The sequence below is a fragment of the Ursus maritimus genome, unplaced genomic scaffold (assembly GCF_017311325.1).
Source record: "Ursus maritimus isolate PB19 unplaced genomic scaffold, ASM1731132v1 scaffold_18, whole genome shotgun sequence".
Classification (NCBI taxonomy): domain Eukaryota; kingdom Metazoa; phylum Chordata; class Mammalia; order Carnivora; family Ursidae; genus Ursus; species Ursus maritimus.
In genome coordinates, this window is record NW_024424230.1 from 47857621 (window position 1) to 47879530 (window position 21910).

Sequence of the window (21910 nt, forward strand, 5' to 3'; positions counted from 1 at the left end):
AAAGCCTTAATTCACTTGATATAAAGTGATAAACATGGAAAATAAAATCAAAACTAGTTTTTGGAAATATTTTCATCCCATATTAAAGCTAAGGTTTAAGGACATGAAAAGGAATGGAATGGAGAACAAGAAGAGAAGAGACTCAAGAAGGAAGGGAGAGAGATGGACAGATGAGCGGAGGGAAAGATGGGGGCGGGTGTGAGGGAAGAGGATACCCTGGAGAGAAGGAATGGAGATTTAGAGATTTAGAGAAACAACTCAGGTCTGCATTCGCTCTGATTCTGGGCTGGATGTTCCTACTTCCCTCTAACGTGTCAATTAGCTGCTGCTGATGTTCAGCCCTTCGGAGACTGCGGTGGGTCAGACACCCACAGGAGTGGATGGGGAAAATGGTTAGGAACTACGATTCAGGAAGTGACCAGACACACAGCTCTGAATCCAATTGGAGGTCTCCTGCCTCCCGCAGCTCTATCACGCTCAGATAACCAAGTGCTCCTTTGATAAACTCAGCCCATTGCTCTTAAACTCCATGGGGAAAATTGGAAGGATTTCATCCAGGTGCTTTTAAGATGACTGCCATAGGCAGTAATGATGCTTCCAATTTCCCGATGTACAGAAACCCCCTTAGAACTTGCCATGTGCCTTTACAATGATTAGCAATGACTCGGGGATACCTCCAGACCCCTCCCGACCACAGTGAACTACTAGCTTCGCTCCACCTCACCATCCCATTCCTGCCGCAGCAGGCCCAGCCCGGGAACATCGGCAGCTCACACTGGGAAGAATCCCAAACCCTTCCTGGGGCGCTCAATCTACCAGTGACTTCTTTAGTCACTAGCCCTTGGAAGTTAAAATTCTGCAAAACTGCAATAAAGGGAAAGGAAAATTCAAATTTAAAGAAGAATCAAAGTCCTCTGGTCAGGCGGACAGGACTCTTCCTAGAGGCAGGGGAACCTCTGAAAGTCTCACGTGCAGGGAATGGAGCTCACTTGATGTTTCAGCCCTTCTCGGCGCCCCAGGGGCCCCTTACCCACGCCTGCGTTATTGAACATCCCGGGGAGCACCAGCATGATGTGGTTGGGCCAGTACTTGCGGTACAACGGCATCTCGTATTCTTTGACCACCAGAAGATGCAGGTGGCTGATGCCCTCCATGGCGTGGAAGAGGTTTAGAAGTCCGTGCTCATGGCGACCACTGGAAGGAGTGAAAATAGGGCTCTTGACTGCATTCAAATTCTGCTGAAAGGGAAAACAAAAAAAGAAAAGAACCAGAGACCCAAAAGGGAAATTAAAACCCTTAGATTTCAGAAGTTCAGAGAACCCAATCTAGTACGTCGGGACTGTTAGTCTGAAAGCAACGTTTGCATCCAGACACTGTCACCCACCTTGTCTGAAACCAGGGGCAGCCGCATGCTCTCCAGGTGTTTGCCCTGCTTGCTGAAGACAAAATGACTCTCTTTGGATTTGGGAATGATGAAATAGAGCTGCACCTCTTCTCCCAGCATAGAGGAAGAGAACGTGAACGCGTGAAGGGTGGAGTCGGACATCTGTGTTTGTAAAGAAGAAAGGAAGGGGATGTAAGCTCCTGGTTGGCAAACTTTTAGACCACTCGTTAAGGTTGTTGTTAAGAGAGGCAAACTAACCTGATCTTCTACAGGCCACCAGACCTGGCTGTGCCTGCAACGTCGGAAGAGTTGGAAAGGCAAACGCTTCATCTTTCAGTAGCTACCACCGACAGGAGAGCCAAGCGTCTCGGCCCTACACAGCCTTTCCGAGGGTGGGGACGTGTCTGTTACTTGGCACTGTTTGCATTCTTCATGTTCTTAGAACCACTACTGCTCAGTCTCATGCAGAGGCTAAACATCCCTGGAGCATGTCCTGCTCTCTGAACATTTTCAAAGGTGCCCAGTTATGGGGGGGGGGGGGAATCAATGCCATTTATGTGGATCCGGCTAAATGAATATCATTTGGCTAAGTAAAATATTAGGGCCGACATCATTAAAATGCCTCTGTGGCCCCATCTTTCCTAGCTACAGTAGAAGCTGAAGAAGTCTGAACAGTCACTTAGCCTAGAACTCTGGCTTCCAGGAAAAGACCACTTGACTTACTGAAGGCAAATATAAATCTAATATATATTTTTAAACCACCAGAAAGTTGGGGGGCACCTAGCTGGCTCAGTAGGTAGAGCATGTGACTGTTGATTTGGGGGTCATGTTCAAGCCCTATATTGGGCGTAGAACTTTAAAAAAAATAAATAAATAATTTTTGCTATAAAGTTCACATGCTTGGGGCACCTGGGTGGCTCAGTCAGTTAAACAGCCGACTCTTGGTTTTGGGTCAGGTCGTAATCTCAGGGTTGTGGGATCGAGCCCCACTTGGGGCTCTGCCACTAGGCACGGAGTCTGCTTGGAATTCTGTTCCACCCTCTCCCATTGTCCCCCCCACCCCGGTCAAAATAAATACATCTTTGAAAAAATAATAAAGTTTGCATGCTCTCTCAGTAACGCAGCTCACTGAATAATTGCATAAAGGTCTTTATGTGCTTTACAACACAGACAGTATTTGGCTTCATTAAAGGATAGCATCAATTTTCAGCAGCAGCTAGAAATCAGGTAGATTTCCCAAGAGTTTTAACCTAAATGTTACATTTCATAGGAAAACAGTATTGTAATTCTTCCCTTAAATTCTAGTTCATTCTGCTTCATAAGTGTGGGAATATACTACTTAGTACTATAATCATAGAAACTAACTATATAAACAGAGGATTTTTAATAACTTTTCTAAAAGCTTATGATTTATAGACCGGGGACTTGAATCTTCTATATTCTATAAAGCATTGTGAGTGGATTACAAACTAGCCCACTGAAAGTCTTCAAGAACACCAAGAAAATAAATGGGGCATAAAAGATAGCTTGTATTAGAAGAGCAGAATGACCAATCCAGTTTTTCAGTATATCCCTTCTAGCACCTTGTGGGAAAAGGGTGAAGACTTGGTCCTCCAGAGCAGAAGCAAGTTTGGGGAAAGTCCCATCAGCGCATCCTATAGGAAGGAAGAGTTGTTCTAGGCGTTCAGAACCAAGTCATGAAAATCAAGAAGGTAAAGTGGGAGAAAGCAATATAGAACTTATCCCCCACCTGGGCTCTGGACTACTGTGTTTACAGATGCTCTGGCCAAAAGGAAGCCAGAAACTATGGGGCATTGGCTCACCTTCTGTGTTTCTACCTCTCACTTCTCTCTAAATAAAAGATAACGATTGACCCCTCCGTATGCCTAGTGATCGAAACCACCCCACACTGGAGTAAGAATATGATTCGGTTGGTGCAGATCAGCAGGCCTGTTCACAGCTCAGAGTGCACACCCAACTGACTTGTTAGATAAAAACACCATTTTTGTCAACAACCCAAAGGGTAAAGGCCCTTTCACCAAATATACCATCTCACTTTTTCAGGATCACAGATAACAGCTCACCTAAACACGACACATGTAACCATTTCGATGAAGTGACTTCAGACGCTAAAACTCAAGTTTCTTTCTCTCCCCGCTCCTCCCCCTGCCCACAATCCTAATAAGCTCAAAGTAATTTTAACTAATTGCTTCCCACATTCTGCTCACAAATGAGCGGCTCCATCTCGTAAATCAGGTGTCCTCTGTCTAGGTCCTGAAACTGGGAGCCTTATTTTTCAGTCCTGACACACAAGATCCACGCTGGGCAACAGGCAAGGACAAGGGGCCACACCTGGGAGGCAGAGGTGAAGTCCATGTACTGGTGGCATTGCTCGCAGTGGTGGAAGGTGTTGTAGGCCGCGTACTTGGTCAGCATCATGGACACGGTTCCTCGTTTCCTCGGCTCCTCGGCTTTGGCATCCTTTATTGCTTCTGCGTATCAAGGGGCAAAAAACCTTGCCATGATATGCACGGAGCCCCTACTCCTGGGAAGAGAGCCCCACACTCCCTGAAAGGCTCTTCCAAAGATTCTGTAATGTATGCCCGGAAAGTCAGGTATGAAAAGTAAAAGGTGATCAGTAGGTGTGTAAGAGAAGGGAAAAGCAGAGAGGAGAATTCCTTTAAACTGCTCTCAATGATTAAACTGCCCCAAGCTTCCTGCCTTGATTTAGGTGTCCCTTGACCTGCAGAGGTACGCCTAGCTCTGCTCGCACTGACCTTGTTTGACCGCCGCCAGCTTCTCTGTATACACCAGGCTCATCAAACTGTACTTGGGATCGTGCACGCTGACGTCAAAGGGCATTTTACTGAAACTCTCGATGTCCGGCCAGGGCTCTCCCTCCGACTGGCTGACTTCATTGCTTTCACTGTGACCTAAAACACGGAGAAAGGAAGTGCGCAGAGCAGCCAGACTGACCGGCCTCCCAGCCTCCCTCCCAGGTGTCAGGGACAAGAGGTTTTAGGAGACATGACTCCCAGATGGGTGGACACAGGCATTTCTGAAAAATGATCTCCCATGTCCCAGGGCAGAGGGGCCCAGAGTGATCCCTTCAGGCCCATGCCGGCGGGGACTCATGCCCTCGCTGACCCCAGCGTGAACCTCTACAGATCTGGTCCACCAACTCCCACATCTAGGAGATCAACTAGTCTCCCATCCCAGCTCCCCAGATTGCCTGAAAAGCTTGTTTAGTTTGGGGTGATCTAAGCTCTCCCTCAGTTTTCGTCGTGGGGTTTTAAGATATTGACAGCCTAAGCGACCATAGGGATGCACTCAGCAAGATTCCCGGTGTCAGCCGCCAGGAGAATCACCTGGGAGCTTGTAAGACAAAATCCCTGTGCTTAGGCCGCCACCCCACAATCTCCTTTAGTTCCCAGACACCTGTTATGGCAGTTAAAGCTGCTTAGGTGGCCCCAGTATGCAGTCGTTTGAGAGCTAGTAACCCCGGATTTGAACACAGACTGCCCCTTCTGACTTCACACCTGCACCACCGCGCTACCCCGGTTATTGCTAAGAACTCCAGATGGTGCACTGAAAGTGCTCGGACATGGCAGGCGTGGGGGGGGGGGTGTCCAATAGAGAATATTTATTGTTATTATTGATAAAATTCAGAAGATCCAAAAGCTTAAGAAAACTTTCAAAGGGAGAAAGAGAAAAGCTTTAAAAGAAAAAAAAGCCTTGAGACTATAAGTACAGCTATTATTTTTTAACACAATATCATTTATTTTTATATCCCTGAGCTTAAGTTTGCATTTTATTTAAAACCCAAAGCTTGGGGCACCTGGGTGGCTCAGTCAGTTAAACGTCTGCCTTCAGCTCAGGTCCTGATCCCAGGCTCCCCGCTCAGCAGAGAGTCTGCTCCTCCCTCTCCCTCTGCCCCTCCCCTGCTCGCGCGCACGCTGCCTCTCAAATAAAATCTTTAAAAAATAAATAAAACCCAAAACTTACTCTAGTTTAAAAAAACAAAAAAAGCCCCTCCAGAGCACCATCGCATTCACCTGCACTAAAATAAGGTAGAAGGAATAAAGCCACGCTAACGGCCCCTCTCACCACCAGCGCCCGGTTTGCCTGTCACACCAGCTCGCGGCTCGTCACAGATTAACGCCCCAGAGCAGGGTAGCGGGCTCTGAGGGGGCCGTTAAAGGTGTCGTCGTCTTTGGAGCCCAGGGGCTTTAGTGGGAAGGTTGGTGAGATGACAGGTCCCTCATTCCTTGTCTGGCTGGTTCTGCCTTTGCCCTCTTGGTGCCAGGCCCCTCCAGGCAGCCCCGAGTGTTTCGAGGCCAACTTGGAGCTCATGGGTCCCCTCTGTGTTGCGCCTGCGGGTCTGGGGCAGCTCAGGTGGGGACACAAACAAGGAGAGGTGGGTGGGAAGATGGGCCTGTGTGTGTGTGTGTGTGTGTGTGTGTGTGTGTGTGTGTGTCTGCAATCACGGATATGGGCTGGTAAGAAGTGGAGATATAGGGCCGAAAGTGATAACGAAATGATTAAATATGGCTGGTTTTGCTTAGCCTTGCTCTGGGCTGAACGGGTCCCTTGGGCTTGTCACAGAACACGTCCGACTATTTAGGACAAGCATGTGGGGTAAGATCTGAGGGCCAATGGGACAGAAGATGCCAAGGCCTTTCCCTTTTCCAGACTCATCTTTGAGGGGCTTGGAAGAGCTTCCGCCTGATTACCCCCCCCCCCCCCCCCCCCCAGCACAGGCCACCGCTCCAAGGTGTGACGCCACAGTTTGGAGGCCAAGCTCTCCTTAGCTACAGAGCTAATGCTGGCTGACCCCTGCTCACGCTCACTCTCCGGCTCCGCCGGACCGGCTACCGCGGAACCCTCCCACCGGTGACAGCTGGCGGGGAAGGGCTGAGAAGGGGGTTCCAGGAGGAGGAGGATGGGAGATACTCTGTTTGAACACCAGCCCCCACAGCCCTGCCAAGCACTAGCTCCGGCATCTTCCTGCAAACGGGCAGGGGGTTGTTTAGGCGCGAGGTCGCAGTTCTGCCCAGAGAAGTTTCCATTTCCTTAGAGCGATCCATACCCCTTCGCTCCGAGCCTGCGGTGAAAGCAGAAGCAGCCGGCGGCGCCTACCAGACGCGCCTGGACCCCAAGCGGAACACCGCAAGTGACCTTCAAACCCATATAAGCAATAATCCCCCTGGGAGGGCTTTGTGAAATGCCTCTTCGCCTGCCACCCGCCGGACCTGAGGGGGGGCCGAAGAAGTGCAAGTCGCCACCCGAACTTACAGAGCTCAAAAGTGGCCGCGGCGTCCTGGCAAGCGTTTGGCGCCCTTAGCGTCCCGATAACCCTGCACGTCAGGCACGGGGGAACCCAGCCCTGCCGGGGCCGGAACTCACCCGTGTTGATCTCCCCCTCGTCATACACGTCCACCTCCAGGAGCCTGATGAGCATGCGGAAGAGGATCCTAAGGAACTGTAAATAGGAGCCGGTCTTTCCCACCTGATGCAAGTGTTTCATGGGAGGGGGAGGGGAAGAGAGGGAAGAAGAGACGAGATTTCACACCTGAGCTCTGGCATCTGTCCTGCCCCTGAGAGGCCCGAGCGAGGACCTCACCGCTCTGGGTCCCCCCCGCCACCTCGCGCGGCTGCCCGGCTCCCTTCCTTCTTGGGGACCCCGGACCTACCTGAGGGGGGCCGGTTAGCAGCAGCCGCCGGGGGTGGCAGGTGCGGACGCCCGAGGCGGGGTCCGGCTGGTTGCTGAAGTCGGCGTGGTGCTGCCGAGCCGAGGTCCACTGCCGGTAGTAGAGGGACTGCTCCTCGCTGCTCATGTCCTTGTGCAGCAGCGGCCGCAGGGAGCTCACCCAGGCCACGTCGGCGTGCGGCAGCAGCGAGGAGGACGCGGGCGGCTTGCCTCCCCGCTGCGAGCCCAGGAGGCTGTAGGCCGCCTTCGATAGGATCACGATCGGGGGCAGGGCGGCAGGCAGGCCCCTGCAGCCCTGGGGCGGCTGCCCCGGCCACGGGAGGGCCCGGGGGCCCGACGAGGAGGACGACGACGGCTTGGAGGTGGTGCTGCTGGCCATCTGGGGGCCCAGGGAATCGCACTCCTGCTTCAGAGTGTCGCCCGCTCCCGCTGTGCCCGTGGAGACCCCTTCATCCAGCCCCATGCTGTTGGCCGGGCTCTGGAAGCTGGGGGTCAGGGACAGTTTCTGGGACTTGTCGGCGGTGCTGGAAGAGCTCACCCCGTTCTCCATGATGGAGCCTGAAAGAGGACGGACATACCGATCAGCAGGGCTCGGCTATTTACTCCCTGGCTCCCTCCCTGCATGCCGGCCGGGCTAGACGGCCTTTCTCCATGAGGGCTGTGGCCTCTCCAGCCCCAGACGCTGCTTCCTCTGCCGGCTTCCTTGGGCCCAGGGTGCTCAGGGCGCCCTGAGGGTAACTATACCTCGTGCTCCTTTTCTAAATCCTACCCCCGTCTTTGTAAATGGCGTGATGTTATTAAACCCTCCTCGGTAACCTCATTTGGATATGCCACCCGATTCATTCCAGGACCCTGACCAGTACAGGCTCCGCGTTTAAGTCCTGCTCCAGGGCACCTGCCACCTCCTGGGGTCCCAAGGGTCTCACCCTTCTGGTTGTGGAGAAGTTCCCCAGGCCCAAACCAGCATGGGGGAATGTCTCCATGTGAAAGAGGATGTCAGGCACAATCTACACTCAGTGAGGTCTTGCTTTCATCCAGAGATCCCTGTGCATTTGACCAATTCACTTCAGATACGAGTTCCCCTCTGATGGGTCAGCCACTCTTTCGCTTGCAGACAAACTAAGAGCTCACCCCTTCAGGACTGTAGGCCCTCCCTGAGCTCAGATCGGTGCTCCCAGGCATGTAGGTCAAATCCCAACCTCAGGAGATCCCAGGGGAACAGCCAGAAACTGGAGGTTTTGCAACCAAGTCACTCCACCTGCTCATTGACTTTTGTGTCCTTCCATCTTGTATGTCTGCTTTCCCCCTCACAGCCCTGACCTTTAGAGCCGGCCCACTTTGGGCAGTGAGCTTTCCCAAGGACCCCCCGAGTCAGCCCAAGGGCTGAGGGATGTGTGCTCAGTGGTGGGAGCACAGGCAGGTTGGGTTGTCCCTGGAGGGAGGGAAACTAAGCAGCAGAAGGCAAGCCATGATCTTTGTGCCAGGTAATCGGAACAAGGCCAAGACCGTGTGAGCCTTGTGGGGCAGCTCTGGAAGTGCAGGGAAAGAGGGGTCTGATTAAAGAGCTCCAGGAAGGAGGTGAACACCCCCTCGCCTCTCCCTCACTGATGCTGGTATCCAGAAACTTCCAGATGTGATAGTTCCCCTTCCCTTCTGTTACTTTTTACTATCCCCCAAACCTCTTGCCCTTATTCTGAACTGGTCTCAGAGAAACAACTGGGGAGCCTGGAGTTGGGGGGGTGGTTGGAGGAAGGTAGAGCCCTGACCCCTGGCTGAGGCGAGCAGCTGGTCACACCCAGTAGAACAGTCCTCACGCTCGTCCAGGCTGAGGGTCCCGATCAAGACAGAAAGCCCCATAGATGCCTGCCTCTTCGATTCCCACAGCAGCTGCCAGCATGAGCAGACACACCAGGGCTGCTTTCGACCTGAAATCGTATGTGTGTTTGCATGTATGTGTTACGATGACGGAGGAGGGGAGACGTGGGAAAGAAGAACGTTCATAGTGGTCTTCTCTGGTAGTGGGGTTTTCATTTTCATTTTACTTATTTATTCATTTATTTTAAAGATTTTATTTGAGAGAGAGCATGAGTGAGCATGAGCTGGGGAGGGGCAGAGGGAAAAGTGGATTCCCTCTGAGCAGGGAGTCCAATGAGAGGCTCGACCCCAGGACTCCGGATCATGACCTGAGCCCAAGGCAGACACTTAACCAACTGAGCCACCCAGGTGCCCCCTATTTATTTTAAAAGTAATCTCCACCCCGAATGTGGGGCTCGAACTCACAACCCCAAGATCAAGCATCTCATGCTCTACTGCCTGAGCCAGCTCAGCACCCTGGGGTTTTAATTTTTAACCTCTTCTCTATCCTTTGTTACATTCTCCAAGTTTTCTATGTTGAGTTTTATTACTTTCCTTGTGAGAAAAAAAAAGTGGAAACGGTGCTGCATTTGCTGTAATATAATTTATCATTAGTTCATGCCGGGCACTGCCAGAGGCCATTCGTAACGCTCCAGGAGAGGGGCTGGCGGGCTGCATGGTGGGTCAGCACAGCCAGGGGCCCCAGAGTGGCCTTCGGTTGCCATTAACTGCTTACAAAAGCCATTCATTCATTCATTCATTCATTCATTCATTCATTCATTCAAACAAGTAAACACTGCGCCAGGTACTAAGCTAATGCGCACAAACTTCACAGCTTTCGGATCTAGAAGGAAAAGAAGGTTTCTGTGCAAATATCAGATGTATAACATCCATGAGGTGATTAAGGGTGGAAAAGACTAGGGAAAACAGTGCAGGCTGGGGTTGGTAAAATGTATTTATTATACTTAGCTTATGACCACGCTCTTCATTAAATGTTTACCCAGAGAAGTATTCTGTGGCTGTTCAACAGTTATGTTTTCCAAGTACCTCTCCTGGGGAACTGAGGTCTGGACCGGATGCTCCAGTCACCGAGGGTGCCTCTGACATGCTTGAGGGGTGTGAGTAAATGCCTCTGCTTTCCCGATGCCTCCCCCCTCCTCACTCCCGTCCCGCCCCTGCAGAGAGAAAAGGAAGCACTGACCCGACGTCCCAGTGACAGCACTACTGTTGCTCTGCGGCCTCTCCAGGTCCATCAGCAGCTCATCGGCATCGTTCTCGCTGGCCGTGGCTCTTTCCTGCTCCTTCCCACTAAGGTCCAGGGCGACAGCGGGGCCCCTGATGACCTCTTTTGAGACATAGCAGCACGCCAGACCCACTTCCTGCTCCAAGGCTGTGCGAGTTAAATAGCTTGAGTCGATGAGCCTGAGGTCACAGTACTTCAAAGACCTGCACAGACGTCATGATGTTTTGGGTGAGTCCATCTGGCCTTGAGTCAAACCTCAGCTTTGTTGCCTCCTTGCTGTTCTGACCTCGCACTAGCCACTTCCTTTTCTCCAAGGATGAAAGAGAACAACAGCGCCTGGCTTGTGTGTTTGTTGTAAGGAACGAACGGATGGCACAGGGAAGGCATTTGCAACAATGCCTGACGCACAGGAAGCATGCAGCTCGTGCTGCCATTATTGTCGTTACCGCCTTCCTGTCCCCAGGCCCTGGGCCCTTAAAGGGGTTGGGAACAGCAGATGAAGAGACACTTCATCCAAATAAAAAAAACCCAGTTTAGGGCGGATGCTTTTCCTCCCTGCCTCTCTGGTGGCCCTGCTTTGATACAGAAACACTTCTCACCATCGCTACCTTCCATTCCCCCAAATGCTAGGCAATCTCAGGAAAGTCAAAAGAAAGAGTCCAGGAAGGGTGTGTGTCTTTTCTCTCCGAGGAAAGCGATTCTCTTCCTCCTCGCCCAGTGAATGCAATAGCTCAGTGTCAGCCAAGTTTTAGCCATCAGCTTAGCTGGGCAACTAATGAGAAATGAGAACCGACCGTTCACATCATACCTGGGAAAGGTTTCTCCAAGAGGATCTTTGCCAGTTAATATCACAATACAAGGCAGACCTTCTAAATCTTGGTATGTCCGAGGGGTCCACTCTTCTGGTTCATTTCCTCTCCAGGTCTATAGAAAGGGATCCATATGATAAAATTAAAACCGCTTATTTAAGTTTCCACTTTTTAAAAGGTTACTAGGTCCAGATTTTAGATGCCTTTGTGCTTCCAAATGACTTCCAGTGTGTGTATGTGTATGTGTATGTGTGTGTGTATACATACTAAATTGCTACTAAAAAGCATAACAAAGCAATCTCGAAGAACGTGGCCTTCGGTTTTATCTCAGGAGGACAAAACGGGAGATCTTGTCCTACATCATGCAGTGGCCACACGGGCCAAAGAAGCACACGAGGTGAATGACCCTGGTTACACCGCCTGGCTCGAGGCTCTTAAATACACTTTCTTCATGTAATGGACAGACTCTCAGGACAGACTAACTGAAAAAGACAGCTTCAGTTATGAAGGACTAATAAAAGCATCTCAATAAAACTCCCCGAGAACAGACATTTTCACCAAAAAAATCATGAAGTTAGTTACCCTTGATGGTTATTTCCCCTCTTTCTTTCTATATTGACTTTCAAAATAAGTGACAAGTAACAATTGGCTTGGGGCTTTTAAAAGTCTCTTTTAAGAAGGCTTAAAAATAGAACCAACTCTGGACCAATTAAAAAAAAAAAAAAACACCCTGCCCCTTACTAAGAAGAGCAATGCAATTAGCTTATGGTTTCACAAATAACCCATGAAGCGTCAACTTCTGATGTAGATTAACACGTATATACACAAGTACGTGTATCTTTAATAAATGGAACGCCAATCGGGGAGAAGAAAAAAAATCCCATCAACTTGAAAGATGTTCAAAAGATCTTATAGATTTTTATATTTTAGAGCAGAAAGAAAATAGGCTACCTCTTAAGTAGATAAGGTGATTTCTACTACTTTTTATAAAGTGTCTAGCATCTAACTATGCTCTTAACAGCTTTCTATCAGGAGTTATGATAGGAAATAAACTGACATTTCTGATAATGCCGTAGGGAACAGAGAGTAAGAGGTGTTAGGTAATGCATACATTTTATTTTAAATAGACAGGTACTTCTTTTGCTAAACACAAAATGGGATAAAAAGAAATCTAATAGGCAAGAAATAATGTAATAGGGTTTGATTAATGATTTGTTGGTGTCTAGATAAAACAGCCTTTAGAAATGAATATACCCACAATTATTCGAATAAAATGTATGTAATTTGTAAAATGGGAAGCACTCTAACCTTGTGGCCCAATTTTTTTCATCATATATTTGCATACCAAAGGGAAATGAATGGATCTATATAGCTGTTTATGAATTTGAGAGACTTTTTTTTGTCTTAGAAAATCAATCTATTCAGGTGCCTGGATGGCTCAGTGGGTTAAACATTTGACTCTTGATTTCAGCTTAGGTCTTGATCTCAGGGTTGTGAGTTCAAGCCCTGCATTGGGCTCCACGCTGGGTGTGGAGCCTACTTAAAAAAAAAATCTATCAAAAATATTTTTTTAAATATTAGAAGAAAGGTACCTACAAAAATTCAATTTTCCATACATTGTCATGTCAAAGTGAATGTAATAACACTTTGATTTAGAGTAAACAATTATGAGAACAGGAATAATTTTACTTATATAACCTTCACATTGGACTCATGATGTCCCTGACACTGAGGTTCTCCCTGAATGGATTGCATCTCCCAGAAACCATCCACTGGTCATGGTTCCACAAATAATGAGGTCGTTATAATGATGAGATAAGGGATATTATGTTTTACTGTACAAAAAGATTAATTTTTAAAAGACTATTAAAGAAATCTTGCTTTTCCTCTTGACCAATTAGAGCTTGCCAAACCACCACAACATGCTTTTCCATCCCTCTGCTACTTCTGATGAATGATGGCCACAGTTCTTCAATGGGCTGACCATGCCCTCAGGATGATTTCACTGCAGAGCGTTTAAAACAACACAAAAGACTGGGTGGGCACTGAGTTCAAGGAAAATATGTGGCTCAAGGTCAAGGAAATCTGATGAAAACTTCACAGGCCTTTTGGACGAATTGATTTATTTAGGTTTAAGCCTTGTATCCTTCCAGTATGCTTGTCCTCACTTATAAGTTAATCACAAGACACAGCGGGGTGATTCAGGAGAACCACGAAAATAAGGCCATCCAACGGAAGAAGAGGCAGACGATGTTACCCAAGACTACAGAGAACAGGCACACCCACCCACCTGTGCCGCCCTGCCAGTGATAAAGGAGGTTGGTAACTTAGAGACAAACATGTGAAGGGGGCACCTGGGTGGCTCAGTTGGTTAAGCATTTGACTCTTGATTTCGGTTCAGCTCATGATGTCAGGGTTGTGGGATCAAGCCCCGGGTTGCACTCTGCGCGCAGTGGGCAGTTTTCTTGAGGATTCTCTCTCTCCCTCTCCTTCTGCCCCTCCCTTCACTCGTGTTTTTTTTCCCTCTCCCTCTCAAATAAATAAATAAATCTTTAAAAAAAAGAAAAAGAAATAAATGCATGAAGCAGAAATCACCTGGCAAGTGGCAGTCTTGCTTAGGATACGAACATTTCAGTGGGATTTCATATTTTTACTTCTACACAGAGAAAGGATGGATTGATGTGATCCACCACTTTTGACAATATGGAACTCTCTCTTATGTGGTCGGTGCCTGGCAGCTACTCATACAAATTGAGATATAACTGTTCTGAGAATTACCTGACCTGAATCACCTGAATTACATTCAGGTACGGCACTCTCAGAACAGTACTCACGGAACAACTGCTGTCTCACGGCCCTGAAGGTGATTCCTGATGTGCTAGCAGCCAGTTAGGACTCTTGATCTCGGGGTGGCAGGTTCAAGTCCCACACAGGGTGTAGGGATTACTTATGGAAGTTAAAAAAAAATGATAATAACAACGTACCTCAGGTCTTGATTTTGGTTTTCAACCTATGGCCCAGAGGGGTGAATTATGTAGGACCTGCTGATTTATACTGACTTAGTGACTGGCACTTATGACGACTCTGAATGACCTCAACTATAGGTGGCTGCACTCGATCAGTGTCATGGAGACCCAGAGAAGATTCTGCAGCCTCACATCGTCTTCAACCATCTCCCTGCAGATTATTTGCCTTTCCAGATTCTTCAACCATTAGTATCATTCAAATTGTCTCAAGACATTGTCTCAGTGAATTATACTGTAAGAAGAGTTTCAGGACTCTCATTTGTTATTCATCCTAGAAATCTCACAGTTATGTGGTCTATAACTATAATTTTGAAATTATGAACATTATATCTACATATGACAGATAAATGTTTCAACTTCCATGAAATATAGGGTTTCTATTTTTAGACAGATTTATTTGTTCCAGTTGCTTGTCAAGCTAATATATTTTGTTTGCATTTCAGATTATATTCAATTTAGGTTAGCTAACAGAATACAATAAAAAGGTTAATGTTTGCAAAATGCTTTATGGACGCTGAATAACATCCTCAAATTAGAGCTCTCTGAGGTCTTACAGTCCAACTAGTCTCTCATTTTGCAGGTGGGAAACTGCAGCCCAGGGTAAAAATGAAAACTGTGTTTTCTTTTCATAAAATTTGTGCCAAACTAGATATTTCTTTTCTTTTTTTAAAAAAGATTTTATTTATTTTCCAGAGAGAGAGAGAGAGCGAGCACACAAGCAGGGGGAGTGGCAGGCAGAGGGAGAAGCAGCCTCCCTGCTGAGCAAGGAGCCCAATGCAGAACTCGAACCCAAGACCCTGGGATCATGACCTGAGCCAAAGGCAGACGCTTAACCGACTGAGCCACCCAGGTGTCCCAAACTAGATTTTTTTTTTTTAAGATTTTATTTATTTATTCGACGGAGATAGAGACAGCCAGCGAGAGAGGGAACACAAGCAGGGGGAGTGGGAGAGGAAGAAGCAGGCTCATAGCCGAGGAGCCTGATGTGGGGCTCGATCCCAGAACGCCGGGATCACGCCCTGAGCCGAAGGCAGACGCTTAACCGCTGTGCCACCCAGGCGCCCCACCAAACTAGATTTTTCTTAACCCAATTTAGCTCAGTATTTAGTGTGCTGGATGCTTCCGAATGGCTAGGACACATTAGATTATAAAAGTCCCCAGAAAAACCTGAGCAGGGCATAAAGTAGGGAGTTAGCTGAGCTGATTTAGGAATTCTGCCCGCCCCCTCCATGCCTACCAGGGGGGGTTTAGGAAAAGCAGTCCCGCTGGCCATGCGAGGGGGTTGGCCCGTGCTCATGCACTAATCCCTCTGCAGCGGGCTTGGAGAAGTCAGACCAGCAAGCCTCAGGGCTGGGCATCAAGGCGAGTTCAGTGAAACAACAAACGGTTGAAGAATCCGCAAGCAAGAGGGTAGGGAACAGCTCTATATGAGTACTGAAGAGAAAACAGAATACTTTACCTACCGACTCTAGACCTGAGCTGACAGGCTAGGTAGACAGAAAAGAATTAGTGAATTGATGTCACTTAAAGGCGAACCCACAGAGGTCCGAGAGAACAACTTACCTTTTTTTCTGAGAAAACGGATGGCCGTGGGCTAGATGCATCTTGAACAAGGTCAATAAACATGGGGTCAAATTGGGTCATCTCATTTTTGCACCTGCAGTTGGAGAGCATGGAAGACCATGCAGGCACATGCTAAAAAGGGGGCTCGGCAGAATCTTAATAACCTGGCTCCAGTTAGGGAAGCGTGTACGTCCCTTGGTTTAGCCTTAACCCTGTCATGAAGACCAAATCAACACATGTGCAAAACTCAGGCCTCTGAGCCACCTATGTGGGGTTCCTAGAAAACAGAAACAAATGGTATATCAAAGGAGAGATGTCCGACCACTGCTAACCTTTAATCTCGCCACAAAGTGCGTTGCGACACTGAGTTCGGAGGCAGGGTTCCCGAGGATGATCTCAAAGCGGTACTGCAGCCCCAGCTTGTCACGCACCTCCTGCAGCCGCTCCTTGGCTAACATCGCCAGCTGCACAGAGGGCACCCTGATGATGAGCATGTGTCCCCGCCCACTTCTGGTTTTTCCTGGGTAGCTGATGAGGTCATCCATAATGCTGAGCGTCTCCGGTGTGCTGTGGTCTCGGAGTGACGCCATGGTGGTGAGAGCCATCAGAGCCTCTGAGTACTGCTGGATGAGAAGGTAGCAGCGGACGACCATGCTGTGCAGCCTGGGGTACCTTCAACAGAACACAGGGAGCTAGCACTTGGGCAGCGGGACCAGCTGGGACAGCAAGCTCTGTGTGGGAGGACTGCAGATCCCGCATGGTGGGAAGGGGTTACTGATCAGTGGTGGGCTGGAGCCCTAGTGTGACCTGGAGCCCACATCGCTGGAAGGAAAAGAGGAGCTTTCAACGCTTGTGAGTCAGAAACTGTTGGGATAGGTACAGAGAGTTAAAGAGGTTTAGGGATGGTCTAGTGACCCTAACTTCTCTGGTTGTGATCTGTGGACCAGCAGCTTCTCTGAGTGTGGCTGTGGACCAGCAGCTTCTCTGAGTGTGGCTGTGGACCAGCAGCTTCTGAGTGTGGCTGTGGACCAGCAGCTTCTCTGGAGTGTGGCTGTGGACCAGCAGCTTCTCCTCTGAGAGTGTGGCCTGTGGACCAGCAGCTTCTCTGAGTGTGCATGTGTGGACCAGCAGCTTGAGGCTGTGGACCAGCAGCTTCTCTGAGTGTGATCTGTGGGCCAGCAGCTTCTCTGGTTGTGATCTGTGGACCAGCAGCTTCTCTGAGTGTGGCTGTGGACCAGCAGCTTCTCTGAGTGTGGCTGTGGACCAGCAGCTTCTCTGAGTGTGGCTGTGGACCAGCAGCTTCTCTGAGTGTGGCTGTGGACCAGCAGCTTCTCTGAGTGTGATCTGTGGGCCAGCAGCTTCTCTGGTTGTGATCTGTGGACCAGCAGCTTCTCTGAGTGTGGCCTGTGGACCAGCAGCTTCTCTGAGTGTGGCTGTGGACCAGCAGCTTCTCTGAGTGTGGCCTGTGGACCAGCAGCTTCTCTGAGTGTGGCTGTGGACCAGCAGCTTCTCTGAGTGTGGCCTGTGGACCAGCAGCTTCTCTGAGTGTGGCCTGTGGACCAGCAGCTTCTCTGAGTGTGATCTGTGGACCAGCAGCTTCTCTGAGTGTGATCTGTGGACCAGCAGCTTCTCTGAGTGTGGCTGTGGACCAGCAGCTTCTCTGAGTGTGATCTGTGGGCCAGCAGCTTCTCTGAGTGTGGCTGTGGACCAGCAGCTTCTCTGAGTGTGGCTGTGGACCAGCAGCTTCTCTGAGTGTGGTCTGTGGACCAGCAGCTTCTCTGAGTGTGGCCTGTGGACCAGCAGCTTCTCTGAGTGTGGCCTGTGGACCAGCAGCTTCTCTGAGTGTGGTCTGTGGACCAGCAGCTTCTCTGAGTGTGGCTGTGGACCAGCAGCTTCTCTGAGTGTGATCTGTGGACCAGCAGCTTCTGAGTGTGGCCTGTGGACCAGCAGCTTCTCTGAGTGTGGCTGTGGACCAGCAGCTTCTCTGAGTGTGGTCTATGGCCCAGTAGCCGCACCACCTGGGAGCTTGTTAGAAATGTCAAATTCCCCCACCCCAGCTATCTGAATCAGATCTCACATCCTGACAAGATCCCCAGGTGATTTGTATGCACATTAACTTTTGAGAAGCACTGGCCTAGTCAGGTTATTTGTTGACAGAGTCATAACGGATCATCCCTGGATCCTAAACTCTTATTGGTGACACAGAATGGTGGTGTTGTCAGTTTATTTCTCCGATACTTAAGACTACAGTAAAGAAAACTGAAACATTAGTATCATGTTTGCAAAGTATCAGACATAAAAAGCATAAGTATTGTTATTAACAATTGATCATTTGAGGGCAGCCCCACAGATAGCAGTAACTGTATCTTCCCATAGAACGTGCCTTGGTTCCCAGAGGAGACTTGGAGCTGACTGGAGAAACAGCACCCCCTGGTGGTGCAGCTTCCTATCACCCGAGCCCTGCTTAGTCAAGGAAGCCTGGCAAATAGGGGTGTCCTTGCCTCCTCCCAACACCCACTGGTACTCCACCCCTACCCCGCCTTGACTGCCAAGTCAGAGGATCACTTTGTTCAAATTGGCACTTTTTACAGCTATAGAGCAGGCAGAAAATTTATTTGTGAGTTATTCCTCAGAGAGCCAGGCCTGCTGGCAAAGCGAGTACACATGGGCAAAGAGGACCCCTTTGCAGGCACAAGGAGGTGCTGGTCAAGAAAAGAGGTGTTGGCAAAGTGAGGATGAGCCTGTGATGAACTTTCTGGCTGCCAGCTGGGAGCACAGGCAGCCGCCTAGCAGCTGGGGAGGCCATGGGGTGGTTCACCTTTGTTCCACTTCATAATTCTATTTAAAGTAAAGCAAGTGGTCTGCCAGCCTTGCACACAAAAGCCCAGGGTCAAATACCAGTTAGGGTCATCAAATGAATAACGTGGTTTTGAAGTACTTCAGAGTTGGAAAGGACCCTGGATGCCCCGGTTTTGACCACTCCCCCCCCACCAGAAGGAGAGTGAGTTAAGCAGCTGAGAGACCTGGCTACTCGCCTAAGATCATGCAACCGGTCAGGGACAGAGCTGGGTCTAGATTCATTCAGGTCTCTGATAATGTCTCCTTACATTGCAAGGATTTAGTAGTTGGGGAAAAGTGAAGAAATCCTTCAGTTCACTCAATCCTGATCCAGTTCTTCAAACGCTCAATAAATCGCAGCTATTATTAGCTTGAGTGACTGGGTTGGAAGAAGTGAGCACACAAGATCCTTGTTTAAAGCTTCATGTTTTTTGATGGGCCAGCTAGGTAGGCCAAAGTTAGAACACGGTAACTTTGATCTAAGGCATTTAGATCTCACACTCTGAAAGAAGTATGAATTTAGAAGTGAACAGTCTTCACAACCTGTTCTGTTTGCACTGAATTGTAATTATTATTCTGTAAGTATTACCAGAGTTGTAAGAGAAGTTGACAGGACTGATTCTGAATGACGCTACCAGAAGAGAGGGGACGTTCCAAGCCGGTGGAAGCAGCAGGTGGGTGGGAAACACTTAAAAGGGAGACTCATGGGATGATTTTGGAAACGTGAGATCACATGTGCTATGAAGAGATTAATGTCACAGTGTCAGTTAAGTCTTCTTAAATCCAACAGCTGCAAAAATATAAAACCCTACTCTGAGCCTGCTCCTTTTGTTGGTGCAGCATAATAACTCACTGGAGAGGATACACCCACCTGTCCTCACTTTCAGTTCTCTTTCTTTTTTCTTAGCAAAGTTATAGAACAGGTTGTTAAATAGGCAGCTCGCGGTCAATTGGAGCCAATTTGAAGAACGAGAGCTACTAAAAATTAGAATGTGCCTCATCAAAAAGAATCCACCTGCCCCCGTGGCTGGACGGTCAGACAGACGACTGCAGTGGAGGGCAGGGGGACCCTATTCCAGGTTATGTAAGTTCTTTTTTTAAAAATTAATTTTCTTTTTTTTTATTTTAATTTTTTTTATTATATTATGTTAGTCACCATACAGTACATCCCTGGTTTCTGATGTAAAGTTCGATGATTCATTAGTTGCGTATAACACCCAGTGCACCATGCAATACGTGCCCTCCTTACTACCCATCACCAGTCTATCCCATTCCGCCAACCCCCTCCCCTCTGAAGCCCCCAGTTTGTTTCTCATAGTCCATAGTCTCTCATGCTTCATTCCCCCTTCTGATTACCCCCGTTTCTTCTTCCCTTCCTTCCCCTACCGATCTTCCTAGTTTGTATGTCAGGTTATGTAAGTTCTAATGCCTCTGTGACGCTTCGAGCCTGTGATTCAAGATCAGAGGGAAAAAACAGGGAAACCCTTTACTCTTCTGGAGTTTGACCAGGACTTGGGGAATATAAAGAAAGCAGATGAGACAGAAAAGTCATGATCTTTAGCTCCCACGTCAGGGACTGGAGGAGGCGCGTTAGGAACTGAACTCACTTCAATGATCTAATTGCTCTTAATTTTCTCCAGTCTACACTCCAAATCTCTCATAGTAAAGTTCAGTTTTTACTGAGTCACCTAAGGGTACTTGCCTGTGGTGGATAGAGGGGAAAGGAGAAAAACGAAGATGTGTAGGGCGTACGGTGGGGGAGGCCACATCTCAGAGGAATGGTCTTTAATCAGTACATCCCTCTGTCCATCTAATCCCCTGGTGGTAGCAGTAAAGCATGCTTGGGAGATGATTCAGAGCATGGCAAGTGGTTCTAAGTCCCACTCTGTGTCGCTAGTTTCCTTTGTTAGTCTTGGATGATCACAGAAAACCTATATGAGTAAAAGGTCATCTTAGGAGAGGCTATTTTTATGCTGCCTTTGCATAAAAGGCATCTGCACAGCTGGGCCTCCACAGAACTCCCTGTGACAGTGACACAAGAGACTTTTGGCGATTTTAGACACACAAGTACCGCTAAGGTAAAAGCTGAAGGTCCTTACTTACCTTTCCAAGAGCGTGTTCACCATTTTTTCAAAAGTCTCATCACATCTCAGAAGGGGGCTTGTGATTCCCCACTGTAGAGACTTACTGTATTCATTCAAGCCGAAATACAGCTTCTCCGGGCGGCTCATGTCCTCCTGATTCAAAAATAGAGCCAAACCCAGTGAGGACGGATACAACGTGTCTTGTTTTCTAGCGGTGGGGGAAAATCCCTGCAATATGTTATTTGCTGGAAGGTTAAAAAATTGTGAATAAACAAGAGGGACTACATCAAACTAAAAAGCTTCAGCACAGCAAAAGAAACCTCAACAAAATGAAAAGACAACCTAGAGTATGGGAGAAATATTTGCAAGTCATATATCTGATAAGGGATTAATAATCAAAATATATTTTTAAAAAGCTCTCATAACTCAATAACAAAAAACCCAAACAATCAAAAACGGGCCAAGGAACTGAATAGACATTTTTCTAAAGAAGACGTACAAATGGCCAACAGGTACCTGAACTTGTGCTCAACACCGCTAATCATCAGGGAAATGCAAATCAGAATAAGGATCTAATGTACAAGATGGTGACTATTATAATGGGATATCACCTAAACACCTGTTAATTTTTTTGTAAAGTAATCTCTAGGCCCCATGTAAACCTGAACTCACAAACCCAAGATCAGGAGTTACATGCTCCAATGACAGATCCAGCCAGGTGCCCACCTCACACCTGTTAGAATGGCTGCTATCAAAAGGAAAAAAGATAACGAATGTTGGCAAGGACGTGGAGAAAAGTGAACCCTCATGATTTGTTGGTGGGAGTGTAAATTGGTACAGCCACTGTGGGAAACAATATGGAGGTTCCTCAAAAAAAATGAAAAATTGATCCAGTAATTCCACTTCTGGGTATTTATCCAAAGGAAATGAAAATAGGATACAGAAGAGGTAAATGCACTTCCATGTTCATTGAGCATTATTCGCAATAGCCAGGATATGGAAGCAACCAAGTGTCTGTCAATGGATGAAAGGATAAAGAAGACGTAGTATGTATACGTATACGTTCCCACAATGGAATATTATTCAGCCATGAGAAGGAAGGAAATCCTGCCATTTGTAACAACACAGATAGACCTTGAGGGCATTATGCCAAGTGAAATAGAGAGAAAGACAATACTGCATGGTTTCACTCATATGAGGAATCTTAAAAAAAAAATCATCAAACTCATAGAAGCAGAGAGTAGAATAGTGGTTGCCAGGAGCGGGGTGGAAGGGTGAATAGGAAGAGGTTGGTAAAAGGGTACAAACTTTTAGCTATAAGATGAATAAGGTCTTATAGGCTAATTGAACATAATAAAAAAAGATGAATAAGGTCTGAAGAACTAATGTATAATATGGT

At 48.0% G+C, this 21910-nt stretch overlaps 1 protein-coding gene across 1 annotated transcript in view; it reads right to left on the reverse strand.

Moving 5' to 3' along the window:
• GREB1L (GREB1 like retinoic acid receptor coactivator) overlaps positions 1 to 21910 on the reverse strand; it is a 144591-nt gene that overhangs the window by 16286 nt on the left and 106395 nt on the right. The window contains exons 18-27 of the mRNA XM_040632672.1: positions 20531 to 20664; positions 15922 to 16261; positions 11000 to 11115; positions 10150 to 10394; positions 7078 to 7652; positions 6791 to 6893; positions 4162 to 4317; positions 3737 to 3876; positions 1385 to 1546; positions 1031 to 1235 (exon numbers count right to left, since the gene is read on the reverse strand). Coding sequence (XP_040488606.1) covers positions 1031 to 1235; positions 1385 to 1546; positions 3737 to 3876; positions 4162 to 4317; positions 6791 to 6893; positions 7078 to 7652; positions 10150 to 10394; positions 11000 to 11115; positions 15922 to 16261; positions 20531 to 20664 — 2176 coding nt within the window. The remainder of the gene's footprint in view (positions 1 to 1030; positions 1236 to 1384; positions 1547 to 3736; positions 3877 to 4161; positions 4318 to 6790; positions 6894 to 7077; positions 7653 to 10149; positions 10395 to 10999; positions 11116 to 15921; positions 16262 to 20530; positions 20665 to 21910) is intronic.